General features: G+C 48.7%; 9 protein-coding genes across 9 annotated transcripts; 5 read left to right on the top strand and 4 right to left on the bottom strand.

Annotated features, from left to right (window-relative positions):
- Window positions 1–238: 238 nt before the first annotated feature.
- Window positions 239–1,615, top strand: YALI1_E32054g (uncharacterized protein; the record flags this gene model as incomplete). Its single annotated transcript, XM_504452.3, has 1 exon — window positions 239–1,615. One exon carries the CDS (start codon window positions 239–241, stop codon window positions 1,613–1,615), a length of 1,377 nt encoding a protein of 458 aa, XP_504452.1.
- A 150-nt stretch (window positions 1,616–1,765) lies between these two features.
- YALI1_E32033g (uncharacterized protein) lies at window positions 1,766–2,350 on the bottom strand (the record flags this gene model as incomplete). The annotated part of the gene is made up of 2 exons (XM_504451.3): window positions 1,766–2,254; window positions 2,336–2,350. The coding sequence occupies 2 exons, from the start codon at window positions 2,348–2,350 to the stop codon at window positions 1,766–1,768; spliced, it is 504 nt and encodes a 167-aa protein (XP_504451.1).
- A 1,210-nt stretch (window positions 2,351–3,560) lies between these two features.
- YALI1_E31982g (uncharacterized protein) lies at window positions 3,561–7,436 on the bottom strand (the record flags this gene model as incomplete). The annotated part of the gene is made up of 1 exon (XM_504450.3): window positions 3,561–7,436. One exon carries the CDS (start codon window positions 7,434–7,436, stop codon window positions 3,561–3,563), a length of 3,876 nt encoding a protein of 1,291 aa, XP_504450.2.
- Window positions 7,437–8,289: 853 nt separating this feature from the next.
- On the top strand, window positions 8,290–9,063 carry YALI1_E31974g (uncharacterized protein; the record flags this gene model as incomplete). Its single annotated transcript, XM_504449.2, has 1 exon — window positions 8,290–9,063. The coding sequence occupies one exon, from the start codon at window positions 8,290–8,292 to the stop codon at window positions 9,061–9,063; it is 774 nt and encodes a 257-aa protein (XP_504449.2).
- A 1,237-nt stretch (window positions 9,064–10,300) lies between these two features.
- Window positions 10,301–11,924, top strand: YALI1_E31947g (uncharacterized protein; the record flags this gene model as incomplete). Its single annotated transcript, XM_504448.3, has 2 exons — window positions 10,301–10,462; window positions 10,932–11,924. 2 exons carry the CDS (start codon window positions 10,301–10,303, stop codon window positions 11,922–11,924), a joined length of 1,155 nt encoding a protein of 384 aa, XP_504448.2.
- Window positions 11,925–12,098: 174 nt separating this feature from the next.
- On the bottom strand, window positions 12,099–13,742 carry YALI1_E31919g (uncharacterized protein; the record flags this gene model as incomplete). Its single annotated transcript, XM_504447.3, has 1 exon — window positions 12,099–13,742. The coding sequence occupies one exon, from the start codon at window positions 13,740–13,742 to the stop codon at window positions 12,099–12,101; it is 1,644 nt and encodes a 547-aa protein (XP_504447.1).
- Window positions 13,743–14,595: 853 nt separating this feature from the next.
- YALI1_E31897g (uncharacterized protein) lies at window positions 14,596–15,942 on the bottom strand (the record flags this gene model as incomplete). The annotated part of the gene is made up of 1 exon (XM_504446.3): window positions 14,596–15,942. One exon carries the CDS (start codon window positions 15,940–15,942, stop codon window positions 14,596–14,598), a length of 1,347 nt encoding a protein of 448 aa, XP_504446.1.
- A 619-nt stretch (window positions 15,943–16,561) lies between these two features.
- YALI1_E31891g (uncharacterized protein) lies at window positions 16,562–17,248 on the top strand (the record flags this gene model as incomplete). Its single annotated transcript, XM_504445.3, has 1 exon — window positions 16,562–17,248. One exon carries the CDS (start codon window positions 16,562–16,564, stop codon window positions 17,246–17,248), a length of 687 nt encoding a protein of 228 aa, XP_504445.3.
- A 1,942-nt stretch (window positions 17,249–19,190) lies between these two features.
- Window positions 19,191–20,513, top strand: YALI1_E31865g (uncharacterized protein; the record flags this gene model as incomplete). Its single annotated transcript, XM_504444.1, has 1 exon — window positions 19,191–20,513. The coding sequence occupies one exon, from the start codon at window positions 19,191–19,193 to the stop codon at window positions 20,511–20,513; it is 1,323 nt and encodes a 440-aa protein (XP_504444.1).
- Window positions 20,514–20,973: the final 460 nt, after the last annotated feature.

The following is a 20,973-nucleotide window of genomic DNA, read 5'->3' as shown; positions in this document are numbered from 1 at the left end:
AATAGACATCAATTGTGCGTTAAATAACCAACTCCCTCCATTATTCTCCCTTTTCCCCTCAAACATCACTCAAATACTGTTTCCGGTACTCTCTTAGTGTGCCTCTCTGGCGTCTGCCGCTCGACCCAACTTAAGTTAAACTATCGTGCAAGTAATCACTTGATTATTACGCACTCAAAAAAGTGGTACTACTTAATGAACCAACAATCGTCACAGGAGCTCCACACATACCGCCAATATGCGAACCGCCGCTCTCATTTCGCTAGCCACTGCTGTCCTGGCTTGGGACAACAAAACCATTGACACCTTCTACCCTGATATTGTTGACCCTGGGTGTGTAGTGCAGACAGGCAACTCCTCCTACTCGGCCATCCCAGTGGGCTCTGTAGGAGGTACTCCCGACACAGAAAAGTACGGCGAGTATAACTACTGCTTTATGCCCCACCCCAGAGACGACACCTACGAGCTGCCTTCCCAGAAGGATGCCCAGATCGTGGCTTTGACCTACGTTCAGAGACATCAGAAGCGATCTGCTTACCATACATTCCCGGAGGGAGAAGATATTGCGTACTCGTGTTCAGACTTTCTGCCTTTCTTGTATGGAGGCCCTGCCAACCGGGCTACCCAGCGAGACCCCGTGCACGTGTACGCCTCCACTTACTCAGACCCCTCTGTTAACCCATTCTCCACCACCCATGACCCCAACACCACTTGTCAGTTCCCCCAGCTGACATCCGGTGGCTTTGCCGACGGTATCACACATGGACGAGACCTCTGGGCCGTCTACGGAGATAAACTTGGTCTCCTTCCCAAGTACCCCACTCCCGAGACCGTCTGGCTTCGATCTTCTACCAAAGCTCTGACCCAGCAGTCTGCCGGAGGAGTTCTTCGAGGTCTGTGGCCTTACCTTCGAGACACTCTACCTCTGCACCAACAGGATGAGCAAATTGACTCAATTGGATCCAACTACCCCTGTGACCAGCGAGACGCTTATGACGCTACGTGGAAGAAGTCTGATGAGTTCCAGGAACACATGCAGGTGCTCAACCCCCTGCAGACGGAGTTCAAGACGGCCTTTAAGACCAATGTCAGCGACTGGAACAGCGACTGGGACCACTACAACGATAACTTCCAGGCCCGACTCTGCAACGGCTACGCTCTGCCTCCTTCTGTGAACGACACTGCTGCCAACACTGTATTCAAGGCCGGAGATTGGGAGTACAACTACCACTACGTCACCCAGAATAACGCTACCAACTACGTAAAGCTCAAGGCCGGTGTTTTGATTGGCGAGCTTGTTGCTCAGCTCCAACAGGTTGTCAACGGTACTTCCTCTATAAAGTACCATCACGTCTTTGCTCACGATGGAGATGTGGCACCTTTAACCGCTTCTCTGGGTATTAAGACCCTGCGATGGCCTGGAATGGGCTCCAACATTGCACTGGAGCTTTGGAAGCTCAAGAACGAGCACTTCATTCGAGTTCTTTACTCCGGTCAGCCCATTCGATCCAACCTCGGCGATCTGTCCTGGATCAAGTTTGACGACTTTGTTGGCAAGTGGACCAACAGTTCTGTTCCCAAGAACATCTTTGACGAGTGCAAGGTGAGAAACTGAGCTCAGCGAACTAACTAACGAACATATGACGACTAATGAATGACATTCCTTGTATGACAGTGGTTGGGAAATTTCTACCTGCGTTGTAGTGTACGACTTGACACGCTCTTTTTGTAATCTCAAATACTAATCAATTCTATTACTATTTTCTTAGATCTTCTCCTCCTTGATACCGTGCTTCCAGAAGATAAGGTAAGGGGTGGTACCGTCCTCTCGGTAGTTGAGGAGGGCAACCATTCCATCGGGGTCCATGGACTCACCAGTGTAGAAGTCGAAGTCCTTGAAGTTGGCAACAATCTTCTTGGCGTAAGCCTGGGCACCCTTCTCGAAGTTCTCGACCTCCTCGGGCTTGTTCTCAGCAAGGTAGTTCTTGATGGACTTCATGTAACCCTTGAGGTAGGTGAGGTAGGACTTCTTGTCGAATCCAGTGGACTGGAGTCGGAAAGAGTGGACAACGTTGTTGACGGTCTGGACGTCAGAGTCAACACCCTCCTCGGCGTCCTCGGCAGAGGGGTTAGCACCGATATCGACGTCACCCTCAGCGACCTGGATCATGGTACAGTCGACCTCGTAGACAACATTGTCAACAACCTTGGGCTCGAAGGCATCAGAGCACATCTCATCGTTGGAAATAACGTCCTGCGGTTAGTTTGGGGCTCGCAATGGGCGGCCTCTGTGGCCAATTGCACCACGCGTGTGATGCGATTGTTCGATACTCACCTTGAAAATAATCATTTTGAGTCTTTGAAAGTGTGTAAGGAGGAAAGGGTATTTTTTTCCCAGATTCTTTGCATAAAAAACTTTCAGTCGGGAGGTTAGGGTATCGATCCAAACAGACCAGTGTGCTGCTGAACGTTTGTCGTTGGAAAAAGTTTAGAGGCAACATATGACCTTGCATGCACGTATAGAAACTCGAGATCGATTGCCATAGAGTATGGAATTGCCCGACAGCCAGAGGTGTAACGCAATCGTTTTCCCCGTCTGTTTTTGTGCCGTTCTCAACCCATAACTCTTGTACCTGTCCGTCAGACACGCCCTTGGGTCAATGCCACGTTAAACTTCAGCCACGTGCAAAATTAGGGAAAATATTGCATCCAAGAAGCGTGGCTGGTGCAGCTTGGGGTATTTTCGGGCATGTTAAAGGATTGGACAACTGATGGATGGCTGCACCAGAAGACTTCCTTTCTACAGTATGAGCCGTTTGGATGACCTAATCAGACAGCAACAGTGGGTGCTTGCTTGATTTGCTACGTCCCGATCCCCCTCATTTCGTTGGGACCAGAAACTACGCTCGTCGGTAAATTGGCTTTCTGTTGGCATACAAGGTGGGACGAGTAAGCTGGCACACACAATAGGGAGTTATTTGACCTTGAAATGATTAGTGCAAAGTTCTGAAGTTCAGGAGTTAGCAACCTGGGTATGAAGTCTCTCTCGTAAACACTTCTCGTTTCACTTGCACATCCCACCAAACCCTTTGAGGTTTATAACACCTGTACCGTGACCTCGGAAACTTGGACTCCTTCCCAAACTCTACTGCGCCAAGGCAAGTACATACAGTACGTGCTAAAAAGTGGAGCTTGAAATAGGTGTTCGAGCCACGCCGATTCAAGGAGAGTGCCACTTGGTGGAATGTGAGTTAGATAAAGATGATGCATGTTGACTATCGTGGGATAGCCAGTCATGGACAAATTCACATTTACATACCTTAAGAAGGTTCCGGGTACAAGTAGCACTGTTCGAACCGGGGAACCTGGAGTGCCTATAAAATGTACCTTCGCTTCTCCTCCCAAAAGTTTTGGTGATGGACAACAGGAGCTTCCCACCTTATAGTAAGTATGTATTGTAATTGCACATTTGTAACAAATGACAAAATTATCTTATGCAAATTGATGTGGCCAATGGCTTCTATAAAATACAATTCATTAATAGTACATATATACATGGACTACTTGCCGACTCGGAAGCTGAAGGTGCTTCGACACAGAGGACAGGTGGAAGAGTTACTGCTCTTAAACCACTTGTACAAACAGTCACTGTGAAACTTGTTCTTACAAGTGCCACAAGTCTTGGAAGGCAAGGACTTGTCCTGATGCAAAATAGAATAACAAATGGCACACTCGGTCACACCAGAGAAGTGAAGAGAAATGTTCTTCTTGAAAAGTTCCAGAGCATCAACAATAGTACCGTTCTTGTTGGCAACAATGGCCTGAGAAGCCAGTAGCCATGCTCGCCACTTGTTCTCTCGAACACCCACTCGAACTGCGCCCTCAACAGTTACGGCGGACAGAGGGTAGTCATCTGGAATAACAATGGAGATCTCCATCTTCTGCTCGTCAACAAGGTAGGTAGCTCGAACCTCGTGTGTTTGCTTGTTGAACCGCACAGACATGCTGTCATCCAAAGAAGCCTTATTGAGAAGCTCCTCGACTCGCTCCATCTCGTCTTCGATAAGCTGAGGGGAGAAGTGCTTCTTAGTGGTCTCCTTGACAGCAAGAGCAACAGATCGCTTCTTGATGTCAGCGAACCACAGACGGGTGATAGATCCAAGATGGACCAGTGCTCGGTAATAAAGATGCGCTGCAAGAACAGAGAGGTCCAGAGTCTTAGGAAAGGCAGTATGGTTCTTGGTAGAGGGGTTGGTCTGGACCATCTCAGAAATGCAGGTAAGCATGTCGTTGACAGCATCAGAAGATTTGAGCTGATCAAGGTACACCTGCTTAATGGCATAAGATGAGGCATCGAGATGATCCAAGATGAGAATCCAAGCCAGAAGGAACCGGGAAGAACCAGGCTCAGCAGACTCAACAACGGACCGCAGCTCAGGGGAAAGAGTTACGTCGATGTTGTGGTCCTCATCGTCATGTTCACTGGCAACCTTAGTCTTGGCAAGCTCAACGTTGATAGAGAGCTCCTCCTGCTGGTCAGGAATCATCTTAAGAGCAAGCTTGGTAGCAGCAAACTGGCAATCGGGAGAAGACCGAGCCACAACACCAAACAGTTTGTCGAGCTCAAAGTACTTGATCGGAACGTGAACAGCAATTCGTCCAAGAAGGCGGTCCACCTTGACGGCAAGGGGAGAAGGAGAAGTGACGTAAGTACAGAAATGGCCGGCAAGATCCTCCCACACACTGTCAATCTCCTCCTTCCAGACCTCGGCCAGAACAGGGTTAGTCTCCTTGTTGTTGAAGTAGGTAGCCAGAATCTTGAACAGCTGGAGACGGAAGCCATCGACAATCTCGGCAATATCGCCGTCAATAGTATCCTTATCCAAACTTGACAGAATGTTGAGACCCTCAATAACAAAGGACAGGAACTTCTCGTACAAGTCTCGCGAAACATCCTGGTCCTCAAGATGCAAGATGAGCTTGGCTATCTCAGCTCGAATCGGGATGAAGTCCAACTCAAAGGCATTCTCAGCCTCCAAACACCAGTCGAAAAGAGTGTTGGTCATCATACTAAGTCGCTGAAGAGGTATGTCAAGTTCGTACTCGGAACATTCGAAGATGCAATTGATGAGAACCAGTCGGTTGAAACCGCTTTTTGCTTCAATCTCCAAGGCAGAAACAGAAGGAATCTCAGAAGCCAAGTAGCTGAGAGTCTGTTGGAAATCCTCCTCGGATCGAGAAACAATGTCAATCAGAGCCTCAGTATACTTTTCTTCCTGTACTAGCTTTCGCACATTCACGGTACCAACTGGAACAGTTGTATCGGCGACAATCTGAGCATAATAGAATGCGGCAGGTCCGTTGAGTTTGCTGTTGTCCTCGAATTTGGTCTTGAGATCATTCGATAGGGCGTTCATAGAAGCAAAAGCAGCGTACCGATCGAAATCAAAGTCCGTGGTCACACTGTTAAGTTCAGTGTACTTCTTGGCAACAGTCACATACTCTACTAGAGTGTCGTCAACAGGCTTGATCTTATCGAGGGTGAACATGAAGCCAAAAAGGCCGAGGGCTTCGTCAATGAGACGAGGCTCAGGTTTGACACCTGCAAGTTCATCAGGACCAACGAACTGCTCAAACAGAACAGCTCCTCCGAACTTGGACGTAACCGTTAGAGATGGAGACAGATCATACTGCAGGAGGTTCTGCAGCTTGGTCAAAAACAGCTGACAAGCCTCAAAAAGCCATGGAACAGCCACGCGCTTGGACAGATCGGCAATGAAGTCACGAACTCCAGAGCTCAAAAGATAGTCCTTGAGTCCAGCCTTGACACACTGCTCAGCCAGCTTGGAGGCTAGTTCCTTGTTAGTGTACTCAAGCTCCTCGATTTTTCCAAGCAGCTTCTCGATGAAAGGCTCGAACATAACGTCTTCGAAGAGGATGCTTCTATTGTCAACGAGGAATCCGTCACACAGTCGAGTAAGAACACCATCAGAGAGATCCTCAAGAGCAGTGGGATCGCCTAGAAGGTCATCCTCAAAATGTGAGAAGAGAGCCTTCTTCTGTTCATCTGTGAAAGAGCCTTTGAGCAGAAGAGCTGTAGAGCTGTGGTCCAGGGTGCCCTCAAGTAGGGTGACCACAGAGTCGGGAAGCGTAGTAGGCCAGTGGGAAGAGACAAATGCATGCAGGAGATTCTGTCGAGTCTCAGTGTCTTCCACTTTTGCAATGTTATCGGTGGTGATGGCAAAGAACTTGTCAACATCTTCGGCGGGCATCTTTCGAGCCATATCTTGGGCCAGGTCGAGCAAAAGCCCGACGTTATCTGCAGTAAAGTGGAGAGGCAGAGCCATGGTGAACTCAATGAACTTGTTCTGAAGAGACTCACTAAGAAGATGGAACTTGTTCACGGGGTAGAGCAGAGCCTTTGTAGCCTTCTCAACGGGAAAAGTGAAGATAGCTTCAATACCAGGTCCAAGAATAGGACGGAGAGGTTCATCTTCCATCAAGAAAGCAGTGAGTTGCATCAGTTTCTCGAATGTAAGGAAATCCTTCTTCTCGGTAGTTCGAGTGATGGCGGCATTGTAGGCTGTCTCGAACTCAGAATGGCATGCTCGAGCTAGGTTAGAAACATAAGGATACATCTGACCCGTGGGAGTGAGAGTAGCATTACACAACCCCCTGGGTCGAATGATCTCCTTGAGCTTCCCGAGCTGAGAAAGGGCGGCTCCAAGCTGACTGGTGTTGGCGATCTTCGCAATGGTGTCAAAGAAGCAGATCCATGCACCTGGTGATTCATCAGAAGTGACGCCAGACAGGAAGTCAGCCATCAATTTGTCCATATCTGTAGCCAAGGAAGTTCTGTTGATGGCCTCAATAAGAACAGGAATCTCGTTCCACGCTTTTGAGGTCCGTAGGTACTTGCTCAGTTGGGGAGTAAGGGGTTTCTTGGCCATGGACCAGATCTCTGGATTGGTCACGGTCAGCTTTGTGATAAGTTTAGTGTAAGTAGAGATGCAGCCGGGATTGATAGATCCAAGACCCTTTCTAAGGAGGGTGTTGGAGAAGGTCTCATGCAGAGAGTCGTCAGTGATCATCTTAGAAGCCAGGGTGATAACTGCTTGGGCCAAAGCAGAGTCGTCAGAGGTGACCGAGTTCCATAGTTTATCATCATGCAGAATGTCCTCGCATCCCTCGTCAAGCTCGGATTGCTTGAATGGTAGCAAGTTTCCTAGTAAAGCGATTCCGGACGATCGGAACCGGTTGAACTTGGCATCCGCCTCCTCCTTGGTGACGAATCGGTCGTCAGAAAGTGAGTCCTTTGTCTCTGTTCGGAGAGCTTCCACCAGAGTGGTGACACAGCTCTTTCGGAATGTCTTGAGAAACTTGCCCCTCTTCTCAGGGTCCGGGAAGGCGATATCCAGAGACTGCATGGCTGCCATAGCAACCTGTCTGTCAGAATCGACAGTTCCCAAAAGCCAAGGACAGATGGCATCGCCCAAATGGGGAACACTCTGGGGACCCAGAATGCTGCAAATGTATCCCTGGCATCGGTGTGCCTTATCTCGTACTACTCGGCTAATGTCGATAGCTAGCTTAGCGTAAAGCTGGATCCAGGCGTAATATGTGGTCTTGTCGAGGGTCTCTGGGTTCTTGGCTTGGAGCTGGGTCAGCAACTCGGAGATGGCTTTTTCTCTGGTGCTTGCATCTCGTTTCAGCAGGTTTTTGAACAGTACCGTTCGTGCTGGAGGCGTAACGGCCTTTGTATCAGGAACTCCAGTGATGTAGCTAAAGGAGACACCGGAGTTGAAAGACGTTCCACTGCTTCCAAATGCAAAACTGGGTTAGTTGCGTTGTAACGCTGACAGTGTCTCTGTGAGTACTCACCTCATTTTTGTGTCGGATCAGGCGGTTCTATTAGACTGTTGCGATATCCTGATCTGTATATGCATGTATGATGAACTGCGGTCTGAGCTGTACGCAAGGGGAGAGCTTGCTGCGAATATTTCAGTCTAAAGATTACGTCACGCACTAAAGTTGAAAAAGCCAGCTTTTGGGAAGAAAGCAGGATTAGGGATATGGCCAGATCGGGCGTTGCCTTTTATCGCGAAACCAGTATAACGCGACGAAGAATACGACACGATGATTTTGTTATTGCTTTCATGGGTCGGATCCTTATTCGGCTTTCTGTTCCTTACCGGAGCTATTGGTGAGTGAAATGGAGAGGTTTGTGTGGTTTTTTTTTTAATACTCATGGTACGACAGGTGTTGGTGAGCCTGTGCTAATCGTGCAAGATGAGAAGGTTGCCACTGGGCCGTTTGCGTGAAGACGAATTGAAGTTGAAGATCGGGAGCTCATCTGTTCAAGTATTGGTTGTGTTTCTCGCCGATATTCAGCCTTATCCTCTGATCATTCAACTCTGCCCTGTTAACACTCGGAAACATCTCGTCTGGACGCGTGTACACGCCTGCATAGACACTAACACAGCTTCTGGCCTCTACTACCTCTCAGAGCTAGTTGAAGAGCACACCTCAATCGCCCGTAAGTCTCTCTACCGGCTCATCTACTTCATCATCACAGTCGACGTTCTGCTGTGGCTCATTGATGGCTTCCCCTTCTGGTTGTCCGTCATGTCCGTGGGCTCACAGATGGTGTATCTACAGAATCTGAAGCGGTTCCCTATGATTGAATTGACCTCTCCAACTTTTATTGGAAGTGCTGTGCTCGTCCTCATTAATCACTTCCTCTGGTTCTCCCACTTCTCGGACCCTGAGCTTCCCCCGGCGTCTATTCGATACCACAATCTGGACTACGTAGGAGAGACCCGGCTGCCCTTTGCTCAAGTGGCGTCCTACTTTGTCATCTGCATCTGGCTTGTGCCCTTTTCACTCTTCATCTCCCTCAGTGCCTCGGACTACGTTCTGCCCAGCACCAACGAAGTCCAGGGCGGTGAGCAGAAGCGACGAGGCGCCTCGCTGGCCAAAATTGTCGTCGATCCTCTTCGAAACCTCTGGTTCAAGATCGGCGAGATGTTTGGCTACAAGCGGGTGGGTCAGATGCCTATTTAAGGCACTCCCACAACAACAATCAGGAGTTGTAGCAAAGCACACCCGCTCAGACAACCCCACTGGTACTCAAAAAACACTTGCTGTTCTAACAGAAGCCCTATAACGAAAGTATTAGCATAGATTCGTGCGGATTTGCGTAGCCGATATGGCCCAACTGTTGTATTTGTACTTGGCTAAAGCTCAACATTCCCAATCGCCGTTGACGTCAGAAATTTCACCCAGCCAAAAGTTGTGCTAATATTAAGTAGTCATGTTGGGCTACTGTAATTATGTGGGAAATAAATGATCGTTGAATGCACACACTGAAAGTCATTACTGTACTGTACAATGTAAAATGTTACTTGGCGATGTACAATTGGGATACATACAGTAGACACTGCACATAGCGCACATTAGATATACAAGTACAGGCACTTAGGGTCCTGTATCTAATATGTTACTGCCCGCTCCTATCTCAACTTGCTGTCTCAACACCAAGCAGTGCCTCTTGTGTGTATGCATGCACGTCAAAACCGCACACTGTTCAATTGGTGGTTTTTGCTCCCTTCCTACAGACTTGTACATATTTACTGCTGTACACCTGCTCTGTACGTACGTCCAGTCCACGCCCCCGTATAGCTGAAGCTCATAGCTATGTTTGCATCTAGATTATTCCGATAGTAGACACCAACAGGGTAGATCCTCGAGGGACGCACCATGTATTATATTGTGTTCACGTGACATGTGCGTCTTGGTTAGTAATTCCAAGCTCCGATAATCGGACTTCTGAGCGTGTTGAGCTTTACGCTCGTCTTGGACCCCCATTTTTGCTACCGCCAATAGCCACTCACTCTCGTGTACACAGCAGTAGGCTCTCCTCTTTAGTCCTCTGTGTGACGTGGGGGACCAACCTAAATTAGTCCGGGTGGACGTGTCACTAGAACGTTGTAATACCAAGGTAGTTGCGCTTGTTTTGACCAAAAATGTGTGACAAAACATTGCCAGTGTATCCAGTCTGGGAATTGAGTCGTTCTATAACCGTCATTTCCACTCCACTTCCGCGCAACGCGCTGCTGAGCACTCGGAAAATTAGCTCGAAAAGTTTTTCCGGGTTATGTGACCCGCCAGCAGGTTAGGCTCTATTCTGTTGGGAAATAACTCTCAACCGCCCCTCCGAGCTAAATCTCTCACTACAAGACTCTTCATCGACAAACGATATCTGAGATCTTTTTCGGTCCCACAGCAACAAGCCACAAACATGTCTGCCATCAAGCAATTGAACCGTCTGGCCGCCACCGCCAAGACCTCTGTTCTCAAGCCCGCCTCCAAGCAGATTCTGCTGCCCACTGCTGGCCAGCAGGCTGCCATCCGAATGATGGGCCAGACCCGAGCTGCCTCAACCGAAGGCGGCGCCACTAACGTGAGTATTTTTTGTGTGAACGACACGATATATACACGACGGCCGTGCGCTTGCGGCTTCGCGATGCGCCCTGAATGGGGCAACTCGAGCGTTGTGTAACGGGTGTTCATCAACAGCAAACAGTGCTTTTCGGACTTAAGACATGGCAGAAGAAGCAAACACGGTTATAGCGAGAGAGATCACAATGGAGTGACGAGCTTTCAGTGATATTTGCCACCAGTCAAATTTTCAGCAACTCCTGAAACGCACCCATTTTATCATCATTGTGACGCGGACATTCAGCCTCATGCTGTAACTGCACTCCGTGTCTGGAGCTGCCGGAGTTATCAAAGCTGTAGGTGCCAATTGTGAAATAGCGATTCGGCGATTCAGCCGTTGATTGCGTTCCTGCTATGTCGCAATTGTACAATGCTCTGTACACTTCCAACAACATCAACATGACAACACCCAAAACAACGTACTAACCTAGATGACTGTCAGAGACGCCCTCAACACCGCACTGCGAGAGGAGATGGACCGAAACGATAATGTTTTCATCATGGGTGAGGAGGTCGGCCAGTACAACGGTGCCTACAAGGTCACCAAGGGCCTTCTCGACAAGTTCGGCGAGAAGCGAGTGGTTGACACCCCTATCACCGAGATGGGTTTCGCCGGTGTTTGTGTCGGTGCCGCCCTGGCCGGTCTCACCCCCGTCTGCGAGTTCATGACCTGGAACTTCGCCATGCAGGCCATTGATCAGATCATCAATTCCGGTGCCAAGACCTACTACATGTCCGGAGGTACCCAGCAGTGCAATGTCACCTTCCGAGGTCCTAACGGTGCCGCCGCTGGTGTTGCTGCCCAACACTCTCAGGATTTCACCGGGTGGTACGGCCAGATTCCCGGTCTCAAGGTCGTCTCTCCCTACAGCTCTGAGGATGCCAAGGGTCTGCTCAAGGCCGCCATCCGAGACCCCAACGTGACTGTTTTCCTCGAGAACGAGATCATGTACGGAGAGTCTTTCCCCATGTCTGAGGAGGCCATGTCCCCCGACTTCGTTCTGCCCCTTGGAAAGGCCAAGATTGAGCGAGAGGGTAAGGATATCACTCTTGTCGGTCACTCCCGAAACGTCGAGACCGCCCTCAAGGCCGCCGACCTCCTCAAGAAGCACCACAACGTCGATGCCGAGGTCATTAACCTGCGAACTGTCAAGCCTCTCGACACTGAGACCATTTTCAACTCCATCAAGAAGACTAACCGACTTGTCTCTGTCGAGGCTGGCTTCCCCGCCTTTGGCATGGGCTCCGAGCTCTGTGGTGTCGTCAACGACTCCTGGGCCTGGGATTACCTTGATGCCCCCATCCAGCGAGTTACCGGAGCTGAGGTTCCCACTCCTTACGCCATTGAGCTTGAGAACTTCGCCTTCCCCACACCCGAGATTGTTGTCAAGGCTGCCAAGGACGCCCTCTACATTGAGGAGTAGAGCGCTCCAGCTACAACATGTAGGTACATACAGTAATTATTGCACGGATAGGAGCTTATGTAGAGTATGATTAACGTATTTAACGCAATTCAACAAGTGACTGAAGCATATCTAATTATTCGTACAAACATTTATCTTTCATATTTTATTCGTCTAATGTATCTATATACAGCCTCAAACTCTCCAGCTTGAAATAGGGAGCGACTCAAGGAAGCGCATTTTCTTGTAAATCCATCCAAAGAACAGCGTGGCTCCAATGGTGATGCACAGCATCGAGGTGATGTAGTAGCCATCGGTTTGGATGGTGCAGATACCTCCACTCTGCTCACACATGTTCTTGGCCTCCTTGGCCACACATGAGAAGGCAGCGAAGGTCTTGCCAGCCTTGGGTGTACAGGTGGCGGATGTGAACCAGTCGACAGCCTTGAGAACAATAATCTTTGGCCAGAGACCGCCCAGGTTGGAAATTGTGTTAAGGGTGGTCATGTAGGTGCCTCCGATGACAGGGTCAGCAATCTGGGTATGGAAGGCAGTAATAGAGATGAACTGGATGGTGCTGAGGAAGGAGTTGAGAACATGCATGATGATGACGACCATGAAGTATCCAAATCCAATACCTTCTCCGGACTTGGCTCGCTCAGTAGGGAACATGTAGACCACGAGCATGGCAAGTACTCCACATCCCAGACGGCCTACAAATGCCATCATCCAGGGCTTGAGGGGTTCTTTACCAGTGGACCACTTGCCTCCGTAGTACCCAAAGATAATTTGAAAGGGGAAGTCGATAAGAACCGTCAATGCGAGCTCGCCCTTGGAGAATCCCTTCTCGAGCAACTTCAAGTTGGTGACTGCCTCGTTGGCCTGGAAACCAATCTTTGACAGAAAATGGACAAGAATAAAGATCTGGATGTTGGGAAGCTTGAGCACCTTCATCATGGTCCGGTAGATCGTAACTAGGGAGTCGTCGTCGTGCTTTTCTCGGTCTTCCTTCTGGAAAAGGGCGACACAAACTGTCACAGCCAGGTAGATGAGTCCCCAGAGAGTGAGGTATCCAGACAGAGAGATGGGAGGGTCAGCTGAGGGCACAGATCGCCAGTACTTGTTGGCTAGATCAGGACCATTGAAAGCCAGAAACACAGTGAAAGAGGTAAAATAGCCAGTGTTGAGACCGATAGTCTGGGCAGTAGAAGCGTAGGAAAGAGCCTCCTTCGACAACAGAGTCAGAGCCCATCCGTCCACAGCAATATCTTGGGTGGCACAAAGGAACACCAGCAGAAGGAAGAAGAGTGTGATTCTGAACAAGTTCTTTTCCACGGGCTGGGACCCAGGTTCATTGATCCCTCCCATAATGAGTTTCTCAATGAAGGTCCCCAGCCAGATCAGCACGAGTCCAGAGACAGCCTGGATTGGTACAATCCACGACTTTCTCCGTCCAAACGACTTGTTGTAGCAGGCATCGACAATTGGACTCCACAGCAACTTTAGCGAGTAGGGGTAGGAGGCTAGGGAGAAGATTCCGATTTCACCATAAGACAGATGTTCCTTCAGCAGATAGGGAACACTACCCATAGCGAGACCAAGAGGGATACCCTGGAGCAGATAGAGCAGCACGAGAACAAGAAATCGCTGGCGATCCTTAGGTGTCAACTGAGAGAAGGATAGCGTCTTTCGGTCGTGTGTAGTAGAGGTGTAGTTTTGAGCTGCGACTTCGCCAATTTCGTCGGTAGCTACCTCCGCCCAATTGGATGCTGACACAGGGAGGCCCTGATCAACATCCTTGGCCCGTTTCCGGTGCATCATTTCGATGTTTTTGTCCATCGTGAGAGCGAGTGTGTTGTGTGAGTAAGATTGATTATGCGATATGTAAGTACGCGTGATGCGTGGATAGGGTTTTGGTGCCAGGTGTTAAAGATCCACCTTGGGATTTAGATTTTCGAGTGGAAAATGAGTTAACTATAGATCCTGGGCTACGAGTAGTGGCGTCGGAGGCTGTTGTCACATGTACCAAGAAATTATAAATACAATTACTTTCTGTAGATTGATTATATATGGATGGAGACGAAAGAGGTTACAGTATCGTGCATTCGGCACTCCCCTCATGACTATCATCTTATAGGTAAGAGCGGCTTACCTGCAGTCAATCTGCATGGTGGCTTCTTCCTTCGGTTCGGCATACGAGATTTCATATTGCGCCTACAGAAATAGTAACGAAACAGGTCGCTGCTACAATATAGGATGGCAAAAAGCAGGTATAATTAAGCTGCAGTTAGTAAGATGAATTCACGAGCTATCATTACATACTGCAGAATATTTGCTGGGGCTGGTATAATAAAAGATAATATCATTGTATCCCATTAAATTAATTTAGAGTCGTCTGGTGTGCGTTCAACTTGTGGTAACACAGTAACACTTCGCCAATGTTCCTGTTTTGTACGTATAACCATGGATACTGACTTGGTATCGCAAAGAAACACGTGTTGGAATTTTTACTGTGTTTCCTTGTAATACAAGTAGCTACTTGTAGACGATCTCACAATTGGTAGAGAAGCTCAGCGGCTCAATCTGCTATAAGCTATATTATTATATATCACACATCACGCATTGTACAATCTCTGAGATAGTCATAAATATTACATTAGCTATACAAAATGCAGAGGGATAGTCTGCAGAATTATTCCAGATACTCCTCCTCAACATACTCTCCCTCTTCGTATCCGAGATCGTCATCCACACCAGCCTCCTGGTATTGCTGATATTCAGCAATGAGATCGTGCAGGTTGGACTCGGCCTCGGTGAACTCCATCAGTTCCATACCTTCAGCAGTGTACCAGTGGATGAAAGCTTTTCGTCGGAACATAGCCGAAAACTGGCTTGCGGTTCGGGTAAAGAGCTCTTGCACTGCAGTGGAATTTGCCACAAAAGTAGCAGAGGTCTTGAGCCCCTTGGGAGGCACATTGCAGACCGACGTCTGGATGTTGTTGGGAATCCACTCGACGAAGTAGGGTGAGTGTTTGGTTCGAGCGGTCTGGATAGAGTCCTCGACCTCCTTGGTCGACACCTTTCCTCGGAAAATGGTGGACACCGTCAAGTACCGGCCATTGTACAGATTACAAGCAGCCATGACATTGTTGGGGTTGAAGAGCTGTTGGGTCAGCTCGGGAACCTCGAGTTGCTGGAACGACTGTGAGGCTGCCGAAAAAAGCGGAGCGTAGCCGACTGTAAAGAAATGGAGTCGGGGGAAGGGCACCAGGTTGACAGCCATCTTTCGAAGGTCTCCGTTCAGCTGGCCCGGGAATCGCAGACAAGTGGTCACGCCCGACATGACCTTGGAGATGAGGTTGTTGAGGTCCTGGATCCGGGGTTGTTTAATCTTGAGAGTTCGTGTGGAGATATCGTACAGAGCTTCATTGTCCAGACAGAAGGTAGCATCTGCCTGCTCAACGAGCTGGTGGAAAGAGAGCACAGCATTATAGGGCTCAGTGACGGTCTCGGAGACCTTAGGTGAGGGAAGAACCGAGTACGTGGCCAGCATGCGCTCGGGATATTCCTCCTTGATTTTCGACAGCAAAAGAGTGCCCATTCCTGAACCGGTTCCTCCTCCCAGAGAGTGGGTTACCTGGAATCCCTGAAGGGCGTCGCATGACTCTGCCTCGCGTCGCACCGCGTCCATTACCGTCTCCATCAACTCAGCTCCTTCTGTGTAGTATCCCTTTGCCCAAATGTTGCCTGCTCCTGACTGTCCGCTAATTAGATTGTCTGGTCGGAACAGATGGCCCTGTTTGCCAGATCTGATGGAGTCTAGAGTGGCAGGCTCGAGGTCGACAGCGACAGCTCGAGGTACATACTTTCTGTTGGAAGCCTCGGAAAAGAAGACCTCAAGTCGGTCACTCTGCTCTCGGTTGTCGCCTACAAAGAACCCATCGTCGTCCAGACAATGTTCCTCGGTGATTGTGTTCCAAAAGGCAGTTGCGACCTGGTTTCCGGCTTGTCCGCATTGGAGGGAAACGATTTCTCGCATTTTGTGTGTATTTCGGAATGTGTGGTTCAAAAGGTGCTGATCACGTCCCTTATGTTTGGTCAATGCCGGATTAGGCTACGCGGGTTACCCGGGCGTCATAAACCTTAACGTGGGGCGACTGTTTGGCGTTTCGCGATTACACTGGAGACGCACAATAAAAGTCTGAGGCACCAGGACCCAACAACAGTCACACTACAAGTAGATAGTGTACACCGCACGAAAAAGCAGTGGAAAGCATGCAAATGGTCACTCAATACAAGTAGTTCAGAGCTTTCTGGACCGACTTTTCAGTCGCATTAAAACCTTAATCAGCCCAATTTGGGAGCATTTTCATCTGTTGTTTAGTCAGCCCAGAGGAAGCCAGACTTTTAGAGATGGTACGTGAAGCTTATGTGAGCGTCGCGCGTTTCGAGTGGTCCGAAATGATCGGTCGAGAAATATTGACTTTCCGTTGAATAGGGCGATTTCAGCAAAATAGTTGGGACGCGTTTTTGTCGTTCCAAAACAACATGAAGACAACAGGGATTGAACCTGGAGTCCAAATGGAGGAGGGGGGAACTTGCACCTTCCAGATTCCTAGACGCATTTCCTGCAGTGTAACCTTGTCTGCGGAAACTTCATGTCGCCCCAGATATCGCGGTTTGTCTACAGATCGCTTCGGAAACGGCCTCTACCACTGAAGAAGCTTGTGCTAACTCCCCAGAGGCTACTCTTCACCAAATCACTCACCTACTGGTTCCAAGCACCACCTGTAAAAATGGAGCCCCCCCTTGTTTGGATCGACTGTGAAATGACAGGTCTGGATCACAAGAACGATCAGATCATCGAAATCTGCTGTCTGCTCACCGACGATAACCTCCAGGTCATTGACCCCAAAGGCTATGAGGCTGTGATCCACTGTCCTAAGGAAAAGCTCGACGCCATGAGTGCTTGGTGTGTGGAGCACCACGGCCAGAGCGGACTCACACAAAAGTGCATTGAGAGCACCAAGACTATGACTGAAGTGGAAGAGGAGCTGTTGGCTTATATCAAGCGATTTGTTCCTCGAAAAGGGGCCGGTGTGCTTGCCGGAAACTCTGTGCATCAGGATCGAGTCTTTCTGGCCAAGGACATGCCCAAGATTGACGAGCATTTACATTATCGGATTCTGGACGTGTCTTCCATCAAGGAGGCCATGAAGCGTCATAACCCTAAGATGTCCAGAAAGGTACCTCGAAAAGTGAGCGCTCATACCGCTCGAAGCGACATTGAGGAGAGTATTGCTGAGCTCCAATGGTACTACACTAACTACTTCCGAAAGAGCTGATGGATGCATTATAGATGACGATTTATGGCATTGGAGTACAAGTGCAAGTAGAGGGGGAGGATTGGAAGGATTAGGGGTTGTGTAGTCGATATCTGGCCCGAATGCCAAATTATTCGCCCTTGGAAATGGCAGTTTATACGTGGGTAGTAATTTAGGCGGTAAGTGTCACAAGAGCACCAGTATTCGACTCAACTGTCCTCCGTGGCTAGTGCTTGGACTAATTGATGTATCTATTGTCTTCTGCAAACAGCTTTGTCCTGAACACTTGCCTTGAGAACAATGTCGAATAGTTTTTTAAGTCTTCTAAGTACTGGAAGTATTTTACAATGTATGGGTGTACCAGTAATAACAGTGTACATGCTGTACCTGCACTTGTCAAAAACTTCAGCAATGATTTCAGCTGCAGAGCTATCTAACATGAAGCCCACTAGTTGTATATAGATACACCCGGTCTCTTCATTGCTTCGCACGCACGAAATTTCAACTTCGGTGTTCAACCCCACCACCCCATAGGCACGTGCCGCTTTGGTGCTTATGAACCCATTGTTCCCCTGACTGCTCGCATGCTCCTTCATATAATATTTCACCTATTATGCATATACACCTACTGCGCAAGCGAGAAAAAAACAACGTATATTATGCCGGGTATCTGACTCCCCCTTTTTTGAACGCTTGGCCCAGGCCTTAAATCGCAACACTCTCACACCCCAGTTTCTTTCCGTACTGTTCACTTTCCCACAACTGTACAGTGGGCCGACCATGACTTCCACGATATACATGTGACGTAAATGGGATGAATCTCCACACTTTAATTATTAATCGCGGTTGTTTGGGTATGTCCACCCAAGGTGTTGTGAAGCAAAGTACTTCGGTTGAAGGTGCTTTCTACGAGGTACTGCTTCTTAAACGGGTAGTTCAAACATGGTCCTAAGTATCGTACATCACAAGTACGAGTACAAGAACATACTGTACAGTACCTACTGTACCTACCATAGATATAGCTCCTCCTCACCTTGTTTCATTTATAGGTGACTTCCTAATATGCAATTCTGCACCTGGGGCTGTGCCTTTAGGTTTGTGCGTTGATGGCGAACAAAGACATGGGAAGTGGGTCGTCCCAGAGACAGGCGAATATTGTGAAGCTGAGGAATACGAGTATGGGTAGTAGAGATAAGGAGAGTAGTGATGGATATTTGTGTCTATTGTACTGAACAAAGTTTTATTTTCCAGTTTAACCCTCAATCATTATAAGAACACTACTTGTAGTTATTTGTGGCTTTTGAACTATCGTTATCGCAGTCGCAAAGGAGACCTACGAATACTTGTATCAAGGCAAGGCTTGCATTTTTTCGCTTGCCGGATCAGGGTATGCTGCAACGTGCAATCTGAATTAACCTACAAAATAAACACGAAGAGTGGTTTAAAACGTCTGTAAAGCGGGAAATCGACCATATAGCTGTTGGCGAAGACGATGGACTGGATACCGCTGCCACTGCAGCCTTTCAGCGTCCCCCTTAAACTGCCTTGGTCAGCTTCCAATACCTCAAAAATAAATGTCAGTCAGCTGAACCTTGTTGCATACGAATACCACGGGCTTCTCAAATGAATGCGGCATGCAATTTGTAGTTACAGTTGAGAAATTTGCAGGACGGGTGACGAGGGAATCAAGAACGCAATGGTTGCACCCTAGACAGTAGCAGAGTCGTCAGCACCATCCCCACACGAAAGACAGAAGGAGTCGACCTGGCGATCAGAAGATCTTTACATACAGAGATAGATATTAACTCTAACGGGAACAACACATACAGCAGAGACTGTTTCGGATACAGGAACAAGCACGTCAAAAGACACCAACGAGACACCATGCTGCTGCCGAGCTTTCTTCGCCCAACTGTCTTGACTTGAACATCAACTTCGCCACACAAACACACAAGAGCATTCAATGATACCAAGACGGTTTTTGCGACTCCCTGTTATTGCGTGCTTCTTAGCACTCTGCGGCATCGTTCTCTACACTATTCACTCGACAGGGCACATCGACAAGCTCAACCTATACCGCTACACGACGGGTAACAAAGCGGTGTATCGACCGGCAAGTGGAAAGCCCTCCAAGGTGATTCTGCTGGAATCCGGAGGAAGTCACGAGGAGGTCACTACCGCATTTCTGACCTCGCTCGTCGAGACTACCTCCAAGTCTTCTGCGTTCATCTATCCCTTCTTCAAGCTGGTGCGATTTCAGATGGGTCCTATCATGAAGTCGACCATTGGTAACCACACCAACGTGGCCAAGTACGTGCATAGCAACAAACTGAAGGAGTACAAGACGCGCGTGGGCCGACCAGATGTCGTTCTCTCTATCACCTGTGAGCACGACTCTAAAGAGCACTCTGCAGTGTTCAACGAATGGCTCGCCCAGGGAGTCTCTCTTGTCTGTGTAGTTCATCACGCCGACAGATGGCTCGCCAACAGCGACTACGGTCACTACGAGCGACTGTCTCCTTGGATCGAAAAGAATCAAGTCACCTTTGTCACTCTATCTGAGCACGTCAACCAGAACCTTAAGAACGAATCTGCTGCTACCTGGAGTCCCGAGCACCAGGAAAAGCTCCGTACGAAGGTCTTTACTCCTGTTTTCAGAGCCCCCACCCGACCCCACAAGTCGCCCATGCCAGTCCTGGGACTCAATCTACAAGGAGACTTTGATTCCAAGCGACGAGACTACAAGTTATTATTTAGTCAACTTGCAAAGATCGTTGACAGCATGTCTTCAGTCAAAATGTATCTTGTTGGTCATGGCATCCCACCTGAGGTCCCTGAGCAGATCAAGTCCAAGGTCGAATTCATGACAGACCTGTCTTTCACAGACTTTTATGGTCACATGAGCGAGGGTCTTGCCATTGTCCCTGCCTTTGCATCCAATGACTACTACTCCAAGAAAGCCTCTTCTTCTGTCCCTGCTTCCATTATCGCAGGGGTTCCTTTGGTGGGAAGCCAGAAACTGCTTGATGCATACACTTACCTGTCTGAAAACGAGGTGTGGTTTGCTGAAGAGGGCGAGACTGACATTGATGCTATCCACCGGCTAGTTACCGAGACCCCCAGCCCCGAGGTTCTCGAGCAACAGCTACGTTTCCGTCAACGCAAGCTGCTCGACAAGCGAGAGAGTCTCATTAGACTTAACGGAAGAATTATGGTTGATCTTCTGCAGCATGTGTTGAGCACCGACGAGTCATACTACCGGATGGAATGGCAATGGGAGTGGTAAGGTGGATTGGAGGAGGGTGGAGTGATAGACTGACAGTCTATGGTGTCGATCAGAAGGACTCGGCGGACTGTACAAAAACCCAAGAACTTCGGTGTGGATGCCAAAAGTAAACCCATCAAGAGAGATGTGGTGTGACAATCTCAAGTGGCGCTATGAACTGATCGATTGAAACCAGGACTGGAAGAGCCTGGGACATTTTGTCTAATATACAATAAAAAGACGCTAACATTGATATGATTTGGTGGCCAGACTGCCCAATTGGATTGTAGAATGCACCACGCTCACAAGGGCCGGTGTTATGCGCAAGTGAAAACATCGTCGTGCATCAAGAGCACAGTAGAGACGGTGCGGTCTCGTCGAGCGTGGTGGTGCCTTAACAAAGTGAGCAAATCGTGGAGACGCCTCAACAGGTTGGTTGTTGTAGTCCCCCTGTATAGCGGTTCTTATACATTGAGATGTT

This window comes from Yarrowia lipolytica, chromosome 1E, assembly GCF_001761485.1.
Source record: "Yarrowia lipolytica chromosome 1E, complete sequence".
Classification (NCBI taxonomy): Eukaryota; Fungi; Ascomycota; class Dipodascomycetes; order Dipodascales; genus Yarrowia; species Yarrowia lipolytica.
This window is presented reverse-complemented; position numbering and strand designations above follow the sequence as displayed.